At 41.4% G+C, this 22449-nt stretch overlaps 2 protein-coding genes across 2 annotated transcripts in view; one reads left to right on the plus strand and one right to left on the minus strand.

Moving 5' to 3' along the window:
* LOC139917547 (NXPE family member 3-like) overlaps window positions 1-522 on the minus strand; it is a 39180-nt gene extending 38658 nt beyond the window's left edge. Inside the window, exon 1 of the mRNA XM_078282082.1 lies at window positions 474-522. The gene's annotated coding sequence lies outside the window, so the exon portion shown is untranslated. The remainder of the gene's footprint in view (window positions 1-473) is intronic.
* Window positions 523-8385: 7863 nt separating this feature from the next.
* Window positions 8386-22449, plus strand: part of LOC139917553 (anoctamin-4-like) — a 58299-nt gene continuing 44235 nt past the window's right edge. Inside the window, exons 1-3 of the mRNA XM_071906687.2 lie at window positions 8386-8614; window positions 13694-13768; window positions 21401-21625. Of these exons, the coding sequence (XP_071762788.1) occupies window positions 8386-8614; window positions 13694-13768; window positions 21401-21625 (529 nt within the window). The remainder of the gene's footprint in view (window positions 8615-13693; window positions 13769-21400; window positions 21626-22449) is intronic.

Consider the following 22449-nt stretch of genomic DNA (forward strand, 5'->3'; position numbering starts at 1 on the left):
CAAAATCTTTAAATCCTCTTGGACGTCTGCTTGGTAGTCTGTAGGCTACACAAGTGTACAGGTTCATGGTAAGAGAGAAAATGGTTTTGACCTGACGAAGATCCAAGTAGGATCGAAACGTTGTTACTATTAAACTTTTGTGGCATGGAGCAAGTGTGCAGGCGTTACTCCTTCTTTCATTGACACAGTTTTCTGATAGCCTTGCACCTATGTGATGTGCGTATAATTACTCTACACCATTTGAACAAGGCGACAGCGGATCTCACCGTATCAAAATGAACTGTGATATTTTTCAAAACATAGTAGATAACTAGCTTTGGTTGACAAAATACTAAAAGTTCACAGACTCAATCCTCTCTACTTTAAAAAACATTATAATGAGGAACTGCAGGTCATAATCTCCATGGTGGATATATACAGTATCTTTGAACTGACCTCTTCAGATATATACTCAAGCATCAGATCAGTCTTACCTCAGCAGAAATCCATCTCCCAGGCGGCTCCTCTGTTATGTGACAGCTTGACTCGCTGGTTTGAATGTTGGTTTGCATGGAAGTTGGTTGTGTTCCTCTGACCTCCAGGTAGTGAACTGGCCCCTCCCACAGCACATGCAACGGGGGGTAGGTGCTTTGCAAGAGTACAGTATGCAATTTCAGCAAACCACAGGAGTGACAGTCACAGTTATTTGACTGGGGAGGTGTAAAGAAACCACCTGGGGGCAAATTCCTCAAATCAGGAAAAACCTGTTAGAGCTGCTATTGAGGAGGGGCAACAAGCTGCTGTGACTTCTAATAAGCTTTATAAAGATCTACATGGTTCAAAATGGCAGCAATTTTCTTCTCACTTCCCCTTTTTTTTGTGAAAACACATCAAAACACATCACCTTATGAGGGACTGGGGCGGCAAGGATGACTGTAAATTGAGTGATTTTATATTGTGAATACATCCGACGTTTGTGTATGACTAAACAACTTAAATAACTTCCATTGCAAAAAAGTCACATGTGAAAACCCACACGTGAACACGTTATGTTGGTGACGTGTGACATGACGTGAAATCTCCCATTGACATTTTCAATGGGATGTAACGGCAGGTGAAAATAAAAAAGTTCACATGTGGGACCCTCCCCCCCCCACACATACACACACACACACACACACACAAACATACACACACACAAACACGCACACACACACACACACACACACTTCATCTAGAAATTAAAATGTTTACATCTGAAGTAAAAACTGTCACATGATGTCAGAATCGAACATGAGAAACATTGTTTACATGTGAAAACCAACATGTGTCCAGAAAGCACATGTGCTTTGAATTCATATGCGGGTTTTCACATGTGCATTTTTTGTGTAAGGGTTATTAATTTGTCAACTATGTTACATTTACTGGGTAATGTAGTTGACAGTAACAAAGTTGCCGTTTTTTCATATTTTGGGATTATACTCAAAATAGAGGCCAGGAACCAGATATCACTTGATACTTTTCAAATCCAAATTTCATTGTTTCAATTTCATTTTGAGTTTTATGCACATAATTATTGAATAGAATTATTATCAATAACATTGGTGTAACACTGTTGACTCCTGACTCAGATGCTGCTTTTACCAAGTATTCAGAAAGTAGAGCAATGACAAACCATGCAGACGTCTTCTTGAGGAAGTGGGTTGCAGATCAAACAAAGCTGACGATGATTTTACAGACATCATCAACTAAATAGAAATGAGGAGCTATCATGATTATGTCATCATATTTATACATGAGCTCATTTTAGTGTTTTTGGGCAATATTGGACAGCTGAAAAACACGGTTTATGATGACATCTTATTAAAGTTCCTCAGATATACAATGAAGGTTAAACATGATCATGTATTAAATGAATAAGCATTAAAAAACATATCATATCAACATATATGTACATGAAATGCACCCGCAATTATAGAATACCTCCCGTTTATATTTTTCACTTTTAAAAAGCTTTTTCAGATGTAGCTGTATTTACTTACAGCTGTCTCTCCATTACCTATTTGTGTCTGTCAACATACAGACACCAGGGTACAATTACGCTCAGCTCCGCTCTCCCCCAACACACACACCTACACACACATACACACACACACACACACAGGCAGACACGCACCCATGTTGGTGGTGGTTTTGATGATGACAGGGTGAGAGGAGAAGAGCCCGGGACGATCCAAAAGTCGAGACGCAGCGTGAGTATCGAGGACAGCAGATCCTCCTCGCTCAGCTGAGTCCGGTCTAGTTTTGAAGTACACACACCGCTGGCTGAATGTGGAGCGGCGTAAAGGATCTCTGCAGCGTCTGAGTTATTATCCGACAGATCTGGGCTGTTTCCCCTGAGCCAGAGGGCCTTCCTCCACACAACTGGGTTTTCTGCCTCAAACAGTTTGAGGCTGCTCAGTGGGGAGCGGACGTTCACAAGGCGCAGACCTAACAATTACATTTACTCTCTTTACTGTAACTGAGTGGCTTTTATACTTTTCGAGTAGTTTTTGAACTCTGATTTCACTTTTGAGTGAATTTTGACTTAAGTCTTATACTCTGCTTCATTTTAGATTTCATCCATTACTAAGTAAGTAAGTAAAGTTTATTTATATAGCATCTTTCACAGAGCAAAGTCACAAAGTGCTTCACAAGAATAAAATAGTTAGAATAAGACCAGAAAACAATTTTAAAAAAACAGTAAGACATAAAAGATATACAGTAAAAACACACAGAAATTCAGGGGCTAAATGAAGGCCAGTCTGAACAGAGGAGTCTTTAGCTGCGTTTTGAAAGTGTCAACAGAGTCTGCAGATCTTAAATCCAATGGAAGAGCGTTCCACAGTTCAGGAGCCACAGATTAAGTCTCGATCAGCTTTAGTTTTAAGTCCAGAGCGAGGGACAGCCAGTCAGCCCATTAGCTACAGAGAATACATTTTGTAGCCTCCCCGTAGTTGTAAATGCCATCAAACCTGAACAAGTATGTGGAGGAAACATTAGCTAACTAAATGCTTAAATTTATTGATGATAGTAGCTTGGTACAAACATTTTTTATTTCGTTTTTTATTCTCTTTTTTATTGAGGGTTTTACATTATTTGGACAGAGACAGGTGAGCAGAGGAAGAAATGTAGTTAATTCGTTACTTAGGTTCGGGAGCAGGGCCACGCCTCAACCACACCTCTAATCACCTGCCTAGCCTACTTAAACCTGGCCAACCCATCCTGACCCGTTTGTCTCAGATCTCTCGAGAACAGACAGACCGTGCATCACTCCCAAACGCTCGACAGCATTATTAAACTCGGACAAACACGGAAATTCATGGCATCAAGGCATCTTGCATAAACAGGAACCTGCTCTCCCGGCTAGACGCTTGCCACTCACTTCTGACCTTCTCAGCATCCGTTCTCTACGTTCAGGCTACATATCCCCTATGGTTGACTTAACCCTAGAATCCCTGTTCCTGCTGGCCTTTTTCGGCTTCCTGAGGTGCTCCGAATTTGCCCCGACTTCATCTGCCTATAATCCTTCTCGTCATCCCAGTCTATCTGACATAACCATCCACACTTCCGACTCTCTCATATTCACGCTCCGAAGAAGTAAAACAGATCAGCTGGGAATTTCTTTCCCTATCTACATTTTCCGCCTCGACTCCTATCTCAGCCCATACGAGCCGCTGACCAAATACATCAGCTTTAGGTATGCTGCCGAGGCATCACCTCAACACCTGCTCTTTCTCACCGAAACAGGAAAAATGGCCACTTGATTCTGGTTCCAGAAGCATTTACACAGAGTCCTCCGCATTTCATTCATATCTTCAGAACTCTAATCGAGCCATTCCTTCCGCATCGGCGCAGCATCCACAGCAGCCAGACTGGGCATCTCGGATCAAACCATCCAGGTCCTTGGCCGCTGGTCATCTCAGGCATATCGCTCCTATATCCGCAACGGTCTTAACGATCTCCGTCAAGCTCACACTCAACTCAGCTCAATCTAAATCTGACTTTTTGGGGGCCTGTAATCAGCTCGGGTGGAAACACGCCTGAGACAGAACCCCCACACTGAGTCTCCCTCCGCCCGGTCTTCAGTACGTCCTCCCAGACCAGCCTAACAGACGACATCCTCCTTCCACCTTCACCCCTACCCTTCACATCCATTCACCTGTCCTCAACATCCAATACCTTTGGATTTCCATTAAACCTTTAAATGACATATTGTTGTGGCGTGGTCCCTGCTAGTGAATATAGACACTAAATGCACCCACACCTGCCTGCCAATTCCCACAGCCCCAAGCATGTTCCCAGTCTCATTCACCCACATCCTCACCCTCATCCCCCCTACACATGGACTGACAACAAGCATAAAAGATTGAAAAATAGTAGCTTGGTACAAACATTAGCCAAACAACCATCTATCCAGCTACAGTATTATTGGTTTGTGTTTGCCTGGTTGTTGTCTAGTTTGCTAGCTATTTCGCTGGCCTTGCAAGCTAGTGGGATAGCTAGTAGCAGCACAACATCAATGGAGTAACTCTGGAGTACTCAATGGAGTACATTTTAAACTAGAAAATTTGCTCAGTAGAGCACAGACCTCCGCAAGGAAGTTATGCACCTTTTGGTGATAGGCCACGCCCACCACCTTTTGGCCAGTGGACATGAAAAGTTAATCCGTTCTTCCTTGACCCATAACCAACCTTCATACCACGTTTTGTGCAAATCCGTGCCCAACTTTCTGAGATATCCTGCTAACAGACAGACGGACGGACGGACACAGACGCAGGTGAAAACATTACCTCCTTGGCGGAGGTAATTACCTACTTTTTACTTTTACTTCATGTGAGGGAGCTACTTGCACTCCCTCAGTAATCAGGTGCGTAGCCCTACATTCATTCCCAATTCATCCTAAATTATGTGTTCATCTGCTGAACCAGGATCCAGTTTAGTTGATTAATGCATATACTTTATTCTCTGTTACGGTACTGTATTTCCTTTGTACAAGTTTGTTTGTTTTCCATCTTTTTAATCATTGTTTTCTCTGAGGTCCACTTCCTGGTGAGGGACGGCACATCACGCAAGCGCGCACGTGAATGCTGCCTAACAACACACCAGCGTTTCCAATTGGACTGTGCCAAGTGTTGATGAGACGGGGGGAAACAAAGTGTTTTGGATTTGTGTATATTTGTTTTTCTTTTCCTGATAGCCCTGCAGTTCCACATAGCTTAATTATCTCTAGCATCACATTTTATAAATGTAAAGACTAAGTGACTAGCTTAGTTGTCAAAGTGGTAGATAGCCATTTCTACTTTTGGTAGCACCCCTGCTGCTAAGGGCTAATGGTACTGACCATTTGTATTTAAGCAGTGCTTTGATTTCTTCTTGTGTGTGTGACTGGCTGTGGGCTGGGGGAAATGCTGGCTGTCAGTTCTCTGTTCTCTGTCACTTTTTTTGTGTTTTGGCTAACTCCAGCCTCTGTACAGTGTATATATAGTTTCCAAATACCAGTAAAGAAAAACCCAGAGCTCAGAGCTGAACTTTCGGACTGTTGTTGCCTTTTTTCCGCTGCTCTACACTTCCCAGAAACCGCTATTTAGCATCCTTTGGTAGGAGTTTTACACCAGTACCCTACACTTCAGTAGATTTTTTTGCACTTCTACGTAAGTCAAATTGCATCAAAGTAGCTAACTGTAAGCCTTGAGTAAGATTTATCTCCACCAAGGTGGTTGGATTTTCACCTGTTCTGCCTGTCTGTCAGCAGAAAATTTCATTTCCATGGAATTTGGTAGACCGATCTTTGGGCCAAGGAGTAATGCAGTAATTAGATTTTGGTGTTGATCCAGGTCTGAGATTTCCACCATTAGTCTCATTATCATGGAGATAGAGACTTCAAATCAATTTAAAACATAAGTGACAGGAATGATGTGTTTAGGTGTAACAGCAAGTTGGAGAACTGTTGGCTCAGGTTTGTTCTCTTCAAGTGCCTTCTTTAGTGTTCTTTCCACCCCAATACTTTTTGCATACAGTACAAACAGTGATGGAATCACTGAGACGCAGAATCAGAGTCACTTTATCTGCCAAGTGCAATAAAATATAAAATGTACAACATCTTGACCTCTTTGGTGTAGGGACATACTGACAACTAACATACTGACATAAGTTCATACTGACGTGTGGCACAGGGAAAACAGAACCTCACATTCAGTACAAGTGGACAGTTCAGGACATACAATAGACTTTAGCCTATCGCTCTACAGTACATTTTGTGTCGCATGTAAGTTGCAACCATAAGTGAAAGTCCAGCAGTAACAACAGATTAGATTGTTTAGAGCAGTGCTGCAGGGAAACTGTTTATTTCTCTGAGAAGGACATCAGGGCTGAAATCATTTTATTTCCCTTATTTGTTATTCATGAATTCATCTTCCTCATTAGGATTCTCCTCTGTGTTGAAATGTGATGCTGTTTGGATTCTGCTGCCCAATTCACCTGTGTCTCTGTTTGTCATCTTGATTTTTTTTTTCTTTTGGAGGGAGAGATTTTTTCTTTATGAGTCCCTTGTGGTTTCCTGTCTCACCTCTGTTTGTATTTCCACACTTTATGTCATCTTTGTTGTCATCTGTATGTGTGAATAAACCAAATTTTAACCTGTGCAGGGATTTGTTTTTTGACAGCTGGTGTTTCTCCATGACTGGAATATTTATTGTGGTGTCAGATTTTCTCATCTTCTCATTAAATGATTTTGCAGTCACTCCTCACAGGCTTTAGTCCGCAGTCAGCTCAAAGATCACATGGCATCCTGTTGCAAAGCAAACAAGCCTTGACATGACACAGATACTATACCATACAAACACATGACACACAGACCCACTCATCAACACTCATAAACTCCCATGTCAACAATATTGTATATGTAGCCTTCATTTTTATTCTGTATAAAATATATATAAAACATTTACTTGGCAAACAGATGCAATGTCATGGTGAATGTTTCAGATATGAAATGTGACACTTCCCTGACAAAATGACTGCTGGAATGAAACTGGATTATTATTGAAAGTTATTAGGCACCTAAAGACCTTTGCTTACAAAATAAATGATATAATGCAGTTGCATTTTTAAAATATTGGATATTTTTATTTTTCCAAAATGGATCTATATTGTTTTGGAATGAAAGCCCACATATATAACAAATATATACATCTTTTTTATGTATTGAGCATCCCAAATACAGTATGTATGCCTTTATATAAAAATAAAAAAAAAAACCAAAGTCATCCTATAGTAAATGTTAGATGGATACCATACAAATATCACAGTAAACTTTAAAAAATCATGCTAGGTCAAAATTATACGACAATAAATCCTATATGGAAGACGAAAGAATGATATCTTGTACAATAAAGTCACCATCCAGACACAATCTCTCCAGCATTCCACTATCAATTGATAATACTGGGGGAAGAAATCATTATAATCTATAATCTATTATTCCTACAATATTCCTATAGGGACTTAAAGTGTGTGTGTGGTACTCAAAAGTAAGTTTATAGACCTTATTTTATAATATATTATATCTCATATGATATGACTATAATATTCCTATAGGGGACTATTGTTATGATATTCATATAGGGATTTAACATATTCTTCTAGGGACTTATAGTGTGTTTGTGGCACACAGTAGTGAGTTAACAGTAATTTTATCTTATTTTGTGGTATTTATGTCTCATATGGTATCACTATAACATTCCTATAATATTCCTAGGGATATTCTTATGATATTCCTATAGGGATTTACATTGCATCTGAGAGACTCAGTAAGTTTATAGCAACCCTATTTTATGGCTTTTGTATCTCATATGGTATCACTATAATATTCCTACGGACTTATAGTGTGTCTGTAATATATATATATATATATATATATAATGTCTATAATATTCCTAAGGACTTATAGTGTGTCTGTGGTCAATAGTTTCTTTATTGCGACGTTTATGGGGTTTTGTTTTTTGTTTTTTTCATCTCTCATGGTATCCCTATAATATTCCTATAGGGACTTGTAGTTTTGCTGTGATGTTTGCAGAGTATCCCTCTAAGATTTATTACTGGATTACTATAATTACCAGGCTACAGGGACATTGCCACTGCTTCCTACCAGCCACGTGAAGCGGCCACGCCTGGTCGTGTGTACAGACTGCAATATCAAATCCCCAGACAGGCAGAGAGAGGTCGCGATGATGAAGAGGATGTGGGCGAGAACTGGGAGCAGATGGAAAGAGTGTTTTGAATGAAGTAGGTGGAGTTAGGACGCGGCAGGAGAAGTTGGAGCCCACACTGAAGCCATGCGTAAGCGGGACGGCCGGGCCGGTGAGGATGCTGGAGGAGCATGAGGCTGGAGCGGACATGCGACTGGTCGGTCAGATCAGCACAGGTATGAAGATCCAGCCCGGGACCGAGCCCCGGGGCTGCGGCAAGGTCGGAGAAACCCCTGAAAACCAGGTCATCTGTCTGCAGTGTCAGGACGAGGTGGTGCGGGTTTGTCCCGGCAGTCCGCGCAGCCCCCGCCGCGCCATCGCGACGCGCCTCTCCTCCGGGTCCGCAGGTAAGGACTAGGGGAAGTAGCCGGTGGGATATGTGAAAGGATTTGACATGGTGACATTGGGTCATCCCTACCGTTACCTCATATGTGGTTCAAATCAAACCATCAGTTAGGCTAATTTGCGGCTCAGTGAGTAGGTTGTAGGCTGAAATGAGGGGTGTGGTGCTCCAGTGTCGGGGCTACAAACACATGCAGAATCTGTGGTGCACCCCAAGAGTTAGGAATTAACACAATAAATAGAAATTAGTCTATAGCAGTGGCTCCCACAGTGGGGTCCGGGGACCACCGGGGGTCCTTAAGGGGATTCCAGGGGGTCCCCAGCAAAATGAATAGTTTTTTAAATAGATTTTTTCCACTAAGGGAGAATGTTTAAGAAAGGCTATTCTGATCAATAGGCTATAGGCAGTTATGTAATTCTATGTCTAACAACTAATGTCATCTCAGATGGCGTTTCTCATGTCAATATCTTATCAGTTGGGGGTCCAGAGTCTAATGTGTATCTATTTGGGGGGTCAAGGATGTGAAAAAGTCTAATAGTTATTGGTGTTTTCATGCCTGTGAGATGTGACACATGTGCATCAGAAACACTGGAGGTCAGTTGCCTTGAATTTGACATATCACACTCAAACATGGGAAATAGTTGCTTTGTTGGATGGCCTGTGTTTGGGACAAATGCACACACACAGATATGCACAAGCACACACCTACAGTATATACAGTACCCCTTTTTATTTTCCAGTTGTCGTCGTCTGTAGGCCCAAAGAAGACCAAGAGACATCGCTGCTGCATCAGTGTATATGGCTTGTTTGTGAAAATGAAACAGTATAGCCTGTCTAGCAGCCTGTGAAGCTGCTGCAGTCATTTGAGAATGTCCCAGTCCAAGCTACTACTTTTTCAACAAACCTTTATGCTTTGAATCATATACAAGGCGGATATTTACCACTTTGTGCATGACTTTAACATTTTGTGCATAAAGCTTAAATGCTTAGATTTAAAAATGACATCTGATCACAAACTCTCTCAGTACATGTTAGTCATCGATGTTATGAAACAGATTGGAAACTGTTCAGAAGCTGCTATGGGTGATTTTTTTTCCAACTCCACTTGCCTGACTGTCACTAGCACTGGTAATAAATGATAACTTCTACTTTATCTCCAAAACAGGGAAGCAAGTGCAAGTGAAAAGACTCCCAGTCAGTAATAAATCTCCACACTGTGCTGCAGTTGTTGTCTGTGTTTGATGCAGCAGTGGGTGTTAGATTAGAGGAAGGAAATGGGAGTTCCCTACCAGGGGTTTCCAACCTTATACCTGAATTCTGCTTGACAAATGGAGCAGTGGCGGCTGTGTTCAGTTCTCCATGCAATGCAAAAATGTGTAGGTGTAGTAATTGCAGTGCCAGAGAAAGTCTTCCTTTCCTCTGCTGAGGCAGATTAATGATTTAACCTCCATCTCTCCTGACAACCTGGAGTTCCAAATTGAGCTTATAGTTTCAGTGTTAAGGTTAATTTATTGTTTGACCATGGAACCTCAGTGATAGCAAGCAGTGTTCGTATTTCTCATTAAGTGTTACATAATTTATTGCATGCTGACATTATGATTAAATACTGTATATGCATTCTGCATGCCATGTTGGGCTTGCTGTTGGTCTGTTGACTTTCCATGATGGCCGTCCTTGACAGTCATCAGAGAGTGTAGCGACTGTAATATGTGACTGTTGTGTTCTCTTGTGTAGCTCAATGTAGAGCCTTCTTCTAGAGCAGGGGTGCCCAAACTGTGGTCCGCGTTTGATTTGGCCCACCAGAGGGGGGTCAGAAATATGAGATAATTTAGAGTAGATAAAAACCTGTGTATAAACACAACAGTATATTATTCGAATGGCAAAAATACGTGATTCATATATTTTGTTACATTATAAGTACTAGTGCAGTGCCTGTTGCTGCACAGAGCGCTGTTCGCCCCGCCCCGCTGCTGCACAGAGCGCTGTTCGCTTGTGTATTCAAAGTTTATTAATATTGAACGTGTCGCGTTCAAATCCGACACTGCACATCCTTGGGTCCCCAGCAATACACCCGCCAAGTGTGAAGTAGATCGGACAAACGGTTCTCGAGATATGCGAAGGACACACAGACAGACAGAGATTCCTTGCTTTATAGTATGATGTAGCCTAATGATTATAACGTTGCGCAGTCTGTATTGATAGTTTTCCCACAGCGCATCCAAGGGCATCGAGAGGCATATTCAGGTCAGGCAGGCAGTCAGTCAGCAGTTAGTAACGCTTCCTGAGACGGCCTCTAGAGGGCAGCTGTGGCTAAGAGATGAGCAACGGGTGACAGAGTGAAAACTAAAGTGAAACTTAACATTCCACAATTAGCTCCAATCTCGCCAAACAGGATTTGTAAACAGTAACCTGATAATAGTCTGCCCTACAAACTTAACGGTAGGTAACGTTATTACCTTGTGGTATTTAAGTAACGTTAGTGGAATTATTGAATTGAATTTGACGTGAACATGTGCTGTGGGCCTGTAAGCCAAACACTGTTGGGGTTAGTGGTTTCATTCCCATAACACTTAAGGGTTTCATTCATGTAACACTGCCAGGTTTATTGGTTTAATTCCCATAACACTGATAGGGTTCAGGGGTTTCATTCCTGTAACACTGTCAGGTTTAGGGGTTTCATTCCCATTACACTGCCAGGGTTTAGGGTTTCGTTCACGTAACACTGGCAGAGTTAAGGGTTTCATTCCCATAACACTTAGGGGTTTCATTCATGTAACACTGCCAGGTTTATTGGTTTAATTCCCATAACACTGATAGGGTTCAGGGGTTTCATTCCTGTAACACTGTCAGGTTTAGGGGTTTCATTCCCATTACACTGCCAGGGTTTAGGGTTTCATTCACGTAACACTGGCAGAGTTAGGGGTTTCATTCCTATAACACTGCCAAAGTTGGGGGTTTCATTCCTGTAACACTGTCAGGGTTTGGGGTTTCATTCCTGTAGCACTGCCAGGGTTTGGGGTTTCATTCCCGTAACTCTGCCAAGGTTAGGGTTTTCATTCCCATAACACTGCTAGGGTTCAGGGTTTCATTCTCATAACACTTGGGTTTCATTTCCTGTATAGCTCAATTGATTGAGCATGACACTAACACTGCCAGAGTTAGGGGTTTCATTCCTGTAACATTGCCAGAGTTGGGGGGTTCAATCCCATAACATTTCCAGGGTTAGGGGTTTCATTCCTATAACACTGTTAGGGTTCAGGGGTTTCATTACCATAACACTGTCAGAGTTCAGGTGTTTCATTACCATAACACTGTTAGGGTTCAGGGGTTTCATTACCATAACACTGCCAGAGTTCAGGTGTTTCATTACCATAACACTGTTAGGGTTCAGGGGTTTCATTACCATAACACTGTCAGAGTTAAGGGTTTCATTACCATAACACTGCCAGAGTTCAGGTGTTTCATTACCATAACACTGTTAGGGTTCAGGGGTTTCATTACCATAACACTGCCAGGGTTCAGGGGTTTCATTCCTGTAACACTGTCAGGTTTAGGGGTTTCATTCCCATTACACTGCCAGGGTTTAGGGTTTCATTCACGTAACACTGGCAGAGTTAGGGGTTTCATTCCCATAACACTTAGGGGTTTCATTCCCGTAACATTATCAGGGTATGAACTTTCATTCCCATAACACTGCCAGAGTTAGGGGTTTCATTCCCATTACACTGCCAGGGTTTAGGGTTTCATTCACGTAACACTGGCAGAGTTAGGGGTTTCATTCCCATAACACTTTGGGGTTTCATTCCCGTAACATTATCAGGGTATGAACTTTCATTCCCATAACACTGCCAGAGTTAGGGGTTTCATTCCTATAACACTGCCAAAGTTGGGGGTTTCATTCCTGTAACACTGTCAGGGTTTGGGGTTTCATTCCCGTAACTCTGCCAAGGTTAGGGTTTTCATTACCATAACACTGTCAGGGTTCAGGTGTTTCATTACCATAACGCTGCCAGGGTTCAAGGGTTTCATTACCATAACACTGTTAGGGTTCAGGGGTTTCATTACCATAACACTGTCAGAGTTAAGGGGTTTCATTACCATAACACTGTCAGGGTTCAGGGGTTTCATTACCATAATACTGTCAGGGTTCAGGTGTTTCATTACCATAACGCTGCCAGGGTTCAAGGGTTTCATTACCATAACACTGTTAGGGTTCAGGGGTTTCATTACCATAACACTGTTAGGGTTCAGGGGTTTCATTACCATAACACTGTCAGGGTTCAGGGGTTTCATTACCATAACACTGTCAGGGTTCATGGGTTTCATTACCATAACACTGCCAGAGTTCAGGGGTTTCATTACCATAACACTGTTTGGGTTCAGGGGTTTCATTACCATAACACTGTCAGGGTTCATGGGTTTCATTACCATAACACTGCCAGGGTTCAGGGGTTTCATTACCATAACACTGTTAGGGTTCAGGGGTTTCATTACCATAACACTGTTAGGGGTCAGGGGTTTCATTAACATAACACTGTCAGGGTTCATGGGTTTCATTACCATAACAATGCCAGAGTTCAGGGGTTTCATTACCATAACACTGCCAGGGTTCAGGGGTTTCATTACCATAACACTGTTAGGGTTCAGGGGTTTCATTACCATAACACTGTTAGGGGTCAGGGGTTTCATTAACATAACACTGCCAGGGTTCAGGGGTTTCATTACCATAACACTGCCAGGGTTCAGGGGTTTCATTAACATAACACTGCCAAGGTTCAGGGGTTTCATTACCATAACACTGCCAGGGTTCAGGGGTTTCATTACCATAATAGTGTTAAAGTTCAGGGGTTTCATTCCTGTAATGCTGTCTGGGTTCAGGGGTTTCATTCCCATAACACTGTTAGGGTTCAGGGGTTTCATTCCCATAACACTGTTAGGGTTCAGGGGTTTCATTCCCGTAATGCTGTCTGGGTTCAGGGGTTCTATTCCAACTGGGGTCACCCATGCTAAAAAATCGAGGTGTTTTGGATAAAAGCGTCCGCTTAATGCCGTATGTTATGTGTGATCTCTCCTCACTTCACAGACCGTGAGCCCAGCAGCAGCAGCTACAATGTCTCTACCGGAACCTTCTACAGCTGCGTCAGTCAAATCACCATCGGTAAGTGCTCTTTGTACCGGACCGACTGAGCTGTTCTCCTTACTGGAAGGAAAAATAAAAAAGCTATACACTTCTACTACGCATCCAACATTTGCTTATTCCGCTTATGATCAGGTGCAGGTTGGTCGCAGGAATACAAGACAGTCCATATAGAGGAATTATCCAACCTGTCTAACAGTGTGTGGTTGGATAATTCCTCTATATGATTTGCTTATTCCTGTTTAATATAAGTGGACAGTATATTTGTATCTAATCCTAGTTGAAAATTCAAGCCTGTTATGGTGGCATTGTGTATCAAACTTCACATGCGGAGAGCACTAGTTGTATTAATAAAATAAAATAACATAATGTAATATGATATAATATGATATAATATTTTAATATTAATTTAATTTAATATTTATCTATCCATCTATCATCTATCTATCCATTCATTTATTTTTTTTGTTTGTTTGTTTGTCTATCTATCTGACTATCTATCTGTCCTTTTCTTTATGTATTTATTAATTTATTTGTCCATTCATTCATTTCTTTTTACTGGTGACTATTGCACTGGCAATATGCATTTCAATGCATGTGGACCAGTGGTGTGTGTGTGTGTGTGTGTGTGAGCTTAAGATTTTGCTAAGCAGGACAAAATTAAAGATTTCCCCTGACATGTAACTTTATTTGTATGCCAGAGATTGTTGACAGCAGAACAATGTGTTGTTTAGGAAGCTGTCTGAAACGATTTTCCCTTCGATCACAAAACTGCTGCCTCTCGCCATCTGCAGCATTCAAACATTTCCATGTGGACATTTTTTCCATTAAGGGCGCAGCAGCAGCCTACCTGGTTAGCTGCTGGAGAAGCTGAGGACAAGTTAGCAGGAGTTTGGGTTCAGCTCAGGCTGCGCTGCTGCTGCAGGTGTTTCTTCCTCTGTGTGCTAAATAAAAAAAAAACTAATGAGGTGCTGAGGGAGAGCTTTGGACCGCTGAGACTCTCCCTCTCCGTTTTGGAAAGGGAAAGATCTATAGTCTCGCCCCGCACTCTGACATCAGGAAGAGTTAGTGCGCTGCCTGTGATTTAAAAGCTCTGGCCTTTGAGAAGAAAATGGTAGTCAGCATCACTGTAGGTTCTTTAAAGTATTCATCGATTATAATCTTCCATTAATTTAGTCCTCCTTCTTCTTTGTTGTAGGAATTTACCGCAGTTGCGTGGCTGAAAGACAGGGCTGATCTTCACCCTGAGGCAGGGCTTCAGCAGGAAAGGTGCCATGCTGAAATTCGTACAGCATCGGTTGATCGTGGCTAAACATTCACAGCGCTAAGAGTTTTTTGTCACTAATATCACTTCATACTTTGGCATCAGTGACTATACTTTGCCAAGAGCGATCAAAACACTTCAAGTTGCTGTTGTATCCCTGGAAATACAGTTTGAACAGGAAGATCAAGTCAATATGATTTGTTTTTTGTTAAAAGGTGAATAGATGTGTCACATTTTGGTCTCCTCTATCTCACTCCAGTAGTATTGTTAGTTCTAGTGTTTCTCCACATCAAGACTACATTTCCCATAAGCCCCGTTGCCTCCTGCCCCCCTCCTCCTCCCTGAAGACGATCAACGTGTTGGAAGTGATTTCTCCATCTTCCTTTCCCTCCTTCCACCATCTGCTGCCAGAAACTCTTTCAGCTTTAGCTCCGTTTGCTCTGGAAGAACAGAACCTCTTCCTGTTTTGTGCCGTAAAGCGATCCAGCAGATTTCCCTCCAGATCCACCAGGTGGAGAAACTATGGAGGATGCAGAGTAGAGGCTGATAGAGGCTGACAGGCTGACACTGATGCTCTGGTTTGTTTACGGTAATTATACTAACGTCTCTAAATTAATGAGGTGATGATTTATTGACATGAAAAAACTACATGTAGCACCTTTAAACAGGTAACATAATTTTATTACACGCTTGCTGCACTGTTGCTGCATCTTTGAGAGGAATTGTGTGTAAAATTCAGATTTTGTTCCACTTTCAGCCAACAGGCTGACAAATAAAAGATTGATGGGACAAGTAGTACTTTGAAAGATCAAAAGTTGTGTTACAATAGAACAGATAACAGGATTGTGGACTTTTGAATGGCTACCACTGTCAATCTTCCCAACAATTTACACACACTGAATGTACAAAATATTAGAGAGACTTGCTCTTTTCATGAAGTCCACTGATGAAGTGAATCCAGGTAAAAGCCTTTATCCCTTATTGATTTCCCTTATTAGATCTATACCGATCACAAAGGAGGAGATGGAGATAAAGAGAAGCAGACGAGTTACAGAAGGAGTTTTAAACTCGACAGAAAAGTAATTTATTGTAATTTTGATAATCAATTTATCGTTTTAGTCATTTATCAAGTAAAAATACCAAGCATTTCTGGTTGCAGCTTCACATATGCTACGATTTGTTGCTTTTCTCTGTTTTTTATCTTTATAAAATCAATACTTTGGGTTTTTTGGCTGCTGGACAGAGTAAGTCAGACATAAAGAATCACTTTGTGCTCAGGTAACTTGTGATGGGCGTTTGTCTTTATTTATATTTAACAGTTATTTGATTAATAAAAAAAATAATCGATAGCTAGGTAGTTGCAGCCCTAGTGGAAACATTACACACTCTGCACACCTTTACCCATCAGCCCCCACTCCGCCCCTCTGTCCTCAGGACTTCCACCTGAAGTGGAGGTACTACAGTACAGTACAGTGCAGTATGTGACCCAGATCTCCGCACCTGCATCTGTTTCCCGGCCTCTGAAGAGCGGCGGGCAGCGGAGGCGTTCTGTATCTGGGCCTCGCTCTCCTCAGAGAGCCACGCGCGCACTTTCTTTTCTGATGACTGCGACATAGATATTGCTTAGAACACACTATGTCCAAAAAGGCTGCGTGCGTGGTGGAGAGTTTTGGAGGTCGTTCGGATACATGCCAGGTGTAGATTACTCTGCCGTCCACCCCCTCCACACACACACACACACACACACACACACACACACACACACACACACACACACCGGCCATTTCAGGTGACTTTCATGAGATGTTGAGGATGATCAGGTCAATGCAGTTCTTATGTTCTTTAATACTACAAACAGAGTTGGGGCCATTCATTAACTGAACTGAGAATGCATGGTAAACTCCTTTAATAATTAAATTCAGCTCCTGCAGCTGCAGTGTGAGTGTGAAAGTCATCCAGCTGTAAGGAAACAGAATGTGAATTGAATTAGAATGACAGGAAACAGAACTGAATTCCATTAAATTCCATGAAATTCCACTTCTAAGAGAGTTTGTCTCGACTCGCTAAACATTATAAATCAAAACATTATGAATCAAATAAAAGAACAACAAGTTCAACAAATCAAACACATTCAATCATGTGTGTTATGATTACAACACCAGCTGACAGGTTCCTTTAACATTTTAGGATATTCAGTATTGATGATATATAACACTATGTGGAATCTCAGATATGTGGTGAGAAAAAACAAAAAAACATGAAATTTCACCGAACTTCACTGAATTAAATTCCAATTCAATTCTGTTTCCTGTAGGTTTTTTTCAAATTCCAATTCCTCAGTTGAATTGGAATTGATGAGCTCATTCATGAATTTACCTGATTAGAAAGTGACAGTCAATTCATGTCTGTTTTGAAGTTTAGAATTTAAATATCTCCCTTTCAAAGTATCCCTCTGTACATTTCCCTAGACCTGCTTTTCGAGTTTCAAGTCTTTATTATTCTGGAGAGACACACACGAATCAAATGCTTTCTGTGCAAAACCAGTGATGTTAGAGTTTCAAAATCACTCAATGAAATATAAGTTATGATTTAATTTACCCTCTTCAGTCGTCAGCTTGTTGGCCTTCGCTGAGAGAGAGAGAGTTAAGTGGCTGGTTCAGCTCAAATAGATGCACTTTTCTGATATTTTTTATTACTTTCTAAACCTCAGAAGCATCGTTAGACAAGAGAAATGTCCAAATGAATCACAAAGCAGTCTTGTTTTGAAAGCCGGTATACTGTCCTGAAACAACGATGTGAAAGAATTTAAGGATTTTGATATGAATATGATATTATGCCCTTTGGTAAATGTATTTCAAGCCTGTATTGCAGTTGTCACATGCTGAAACAATAAAGCAAATAGTGGGATAACTTCTCTCATCAGTAAACTAAAGACACGATAAACTACAGTAAGAACAGATATGGACTGCAGTGACTTTCTCAGATCTTTGCCCAGTTATATATGAGAATAATCTCGTATCTCCAAAATGTCGACTTTTCAGGAAGAAAAGAAAGAGAAACAGCTTCGATTTCAGCTTCACCACCATGTGTTTTTGAGTTTATCCAGTTGGTTTTTAAAGGGTTTCGTAAGACCAAACGTTGTAGAAGGAGCATGTGATCCAAGTGAAAACATTGACAGCAATATGTAAATACACTGTCCAATCAATATCGCAGCGGTGCAAACCTTGATAGTCTTACTGTCTCCTTGTGTGTGTTGTCCAGGAGGAGAAGTCTCCCGGGCGTTTGGCCATCGCCGGGCTAAAATAATCTTTGCTCGTTGGCATTGACGTGATGAATGAATGAGCTGCTGTCCAACGTTTGTCTAATTTAGGTAATGAATGAGCTGCTGTCTGTGCTGCGCTGCTGGGTCTTGTACAAAAGATTAAAAAAAAATGGTCCGCACTCCAAAGAACAACATTCAGGCTTAACATTTTCATTTTCAATGCAGAAAAAACATGCACAGATGTTTCGGCCCTGCAGCTTTTCTCTTGAGCCTGCACACTGAGGGGCTTTTTCTGCATTGAAAATGAGTAAAAACAGAAAAAAATGAAATAAACTATCCCTGAATATTGTTTTTTTTTTTGGGTAATTCTTTCCTCTGACTGGCTTCACACACCAAAGTAGTTTTCCTGCTATAAAACTTAAGAGAGCGCTGTGTTTCTGTTCTTTTTTTTTCAAAGGATCTTGCACGTAAGACAAATTCCCCTCAGGGAAAATAAAGACCTTTTCTGTTCTCTCCTGTAGTCTGAAGTGCTGACTGGAGCACTAACATTATTTCGGGGGACGCCCGGCCTCGTGTGGATCCGCTCCATCGTGCGAAAAGCCCCTTTTATTCCTGCAGAGAATTAAAGGCTTTAAAAGCAGTTGGGATGAGATATGGCTCAGATTTACCTCTTGCCTCCTCCTCAGAATTTATCCTCCAGATTGTGCTGCGTGAGGAGCGAGGCGACTGCCAGCCGCTGCACTACTGCCATATTGATTGGGCCGTGTTTGTTCACTGCTGATGTACCTTCGAAATCTGCTGGGCTTTGTGTTTCATAGGAAACCAGGAGGAGGGGGGGGTAGAGGGGAGGAGGGGGGGGGGGCATCCCTAGTCCCACCAGGCCCCTAGTGTGTTGCATAACAGCAATGTAGAGGAAATCAGCAGAGAAGAAAATCACAGTGTACCAGAGGTGGGGACTCGAGTCACATGACTTGGACTCGAGTCACAGTTTTAATTGCTTGAGACTCGACTTGATGCATGAAGAGAAGACTTGAGACTTGACTTGACTTGGGTTCTGGTGACTTGGGACTTGACTCTGACTTGTACTTTGATGACTTGAAAAGGTTTCTAAAGTCTTGACTTGAGATCTTGTGTTTGTGTAAATGACTCAGATTGAAAGTGATGAGATTTGTTCCAGCAGACGACTGAATTTAAATTCTGTTTTCTGAATTTGTATGGAATGATTGAATTTATTGAAGTTGAAACTGATTATAGAAATCAAACTCATGATGCTCTTACCAAGTTTTTATCCTATTAAAACCATATTGCATTGAAAAGTCCTAGATATTTAGTTTTCTTTAAGATATTAAATTGATACTGGACTCTTGATTTGTTCAATTTGTTCATTTAGACTTGAGACTTGACAGTAATGACATGGACTTGACTTGGACTTGACTTGGTAATCTACATTTAGACTTGGGACTTGACTTGAGACTTGTACTTCAAGACTTGAGACTGACTTGGGACTCGAGCAAAGTTGACTTGGTCACACCTCTGCAGTATACAGATACTGTATAGACACTGGATATCAAAACGGAGATCATGTTAACAGAATAAGATCCGTCAGATTTTAAAACAAGAAGTCCTACAAGATCTAGAAGCATCATATTGCTGTTGTCAAGTGAAAACTTTGTAACTTGATCCTTGATTGATTTTGGAGATTTCATGATTTAACGTTTTTGTACTTTGAGCTGTGGCAGCGACTGACTGGTCTGCTCACTGCAATCCTGCAGAAACAAGAGAATAATAACAGAAGAAAACAATGGAAGTTTTGAAACGTGATTGTAATTAAGAAAATGATTCCCCCCTGTTTGTTTTGTCAATTTTGATCATGTTAATTTAGAATTTTTACGGCAGTTTTGTCATTTTTGATACCTTTACATTCTCAGCAATTAAGTTCTCAGCAGTTGAAACATGGGAGACAGTTTGTTTGTGAGCACTTCCTGCTTTTTCCAAAGATCCTTGTTGTCATTTTAAAGATTGTGCACCAAGATGTATTGATATGTTGGATAATGCTGGTTTACAGCTGTGTTAAGTTAGCTTTGTTGCAGGAGCTTCAGTGAGAGGTGATCAGGTGTTTTTCAGGCTGATGTTGGCAGCTTTCACCACTAGAGGGCGACATTACTGAGGAGATGACTGATGCTTTTAACTGACCGCATCATTACTGAGGAATACATTTACTGTACACTGTCACTGACGCTCTTTACCAGAGAGACTTACAATGAGAGCAACAGTAGAATAAGTTTCCCAGATCACCAACATTACAAGGAACCAGTAAGAAGGTCAAAGGTCACAGAGCCCTGACAGTGCATGTAAGACAATAAACCCATGACCTATGAGTGATCATGTATGATAAAGAAGTATTAACTACTAGAAATTGCAATCAGTGTGATATTCCACTAGAATGCACAAAGGCAGTTATATAATCTTATTACTTTCAGTTAAACTTTGATTGTTTTGCTTTCAAAATCCATAAAATGAATGATTGAACAAACAGTTCTGTTCTGTGAACTGCGAGAGTTAATAATATTGAACTGATTTTTGAGTCTGCTAAATAAAATACATATCTGAGCAGGTTGCCAGTGGTTACAAGAGACACGCCGCCCTGTTGGAGGAGATGCTATCATCTCTTCCTCTATCGCTTCTTCGTACTTTAATAGTGTAATTTGAGTTCTAGTATAATTTCCTCCATTTGTAGTATAATTTGAACACCCTACTGCTGCATAGAAATCAGGCATTTTCTCTTTTTTTTTGTCACTTTGTTGTCACTCCTCCAACATGGTGGCATTTCCCTCGTAACCGTCGGCAACCGCTCTCCAAACATGCTGTGAGAGGCTGCTGTTATGTGCTGCTGCACAGATATTGATACTGGTTGGTACATTATGGTAAATGCAGCACATAAGTGGACATAACAGGTAGCATAACATACACTCCAGTACATTTACTGAGTGGATGTTCTGACAATATAACATATAATTCAATACAAAATGATGGTTGGAGTGTGTATACATGACGGAGAAGACAAATCCGAGCCTGTCTTCTGGTAGTAAGAGCTAAACATTAAGTCCAGTCCTTTCTCTTGCGGCAGGGTTTGACCTCGGGGGTCAGGTGGCCATCGGGATCTCCCACTGGAAGAGTCCTTTCCCAGCGAGCGGCCAGACTCTTCCCAGTCCGGACTGCGTTCACTCCGAAGCCTCCGCCGTCCCGCCCATCAGCGAGCATCCTGAGCCGGTCTCGTGCCCCGCGTCGCTGTCCATCACCCCGCTGCCGTCCTGCAGCGCCAGTCAGGAGACCATCAGTGACAGCAGCACCAGTACGTACAGCACAGTGCACATTTTAAACTGTGAAGCCTCACAAAGCTTTCCCTGACGTCTTTAAAGGGGGAGCAGATTGGAGTTTTAGTTCTTCAAACATTTCTGGGAAGCACAGCTGCTCTGGAGAAAGAAATAATCTGATTGGTTGAATTAAACATGAATGGGCGGAGCCAAAGACCACAGTTTTTCTCAGTGAAAAAGACAAGAGGTAAGAGAGGAGGAAGTTAATATTATGAAGCCTAGCGCTCTGCTGCTAACTGAAGTTATCTAGGTTAGCTAGTTAGATCATGATGCCATGGTCATGGATGAATGGAAAATAAGTCATTGCCATTTATGTATATATCCTTACATGTTTTTAATATCTTGAGTAGAGGTCTGTCTTTGTTTTTCAACTTTGCCAGTTAACTAGCTTGCACTCTGAAAAAATGTGGCTCTTTGGCTCCGCCCACTGAGGTTTAACTCAACCAATCAGATCATTTCTGCCTCCAGAGCAGCTTTGCCTGTGAGAAATGTTTTGTAGAACTAATATGGATGGATATGTGTGTAAGTAAAATACCTACATACACACATTTCCCCCATATTGATTGGTCAAAGATGCATTCCTGATAATTCCCATAAGGCAGTGCAACAGTGGAGTTGGTTGCCATGCCAACTCTTGTGGTAACCAGGGAGGTTAGTGATATTTCTTGCTTCTTCCTGTTTTTATGCTTGCCATCAGGTCCTTGTTGAGCTGCCATGTCTGAAATGCCTGTTGTACTGTGAGATTGCTCTTTCCATTTCATATTTCTCTACAATTCATATTGCTTATGGAAGAAGTTTCGCT

Source organism: Centroberyx gerrardi, chromosome 24, assembly GCF_048128805.1.
Source record: "Centroberyx gerrardi isolate f3 chromosome 24, fCenGer3.hap1.cur.20231027, whole genome shotgun sequence".
In the NCBI taxonomy this organism is placed as follows: Eukaryota; Metazoa; Chordata; class Actinopteri; order Beryciformes; family Berycidae; genus Centroberyx; species Centroberyx gerrardi.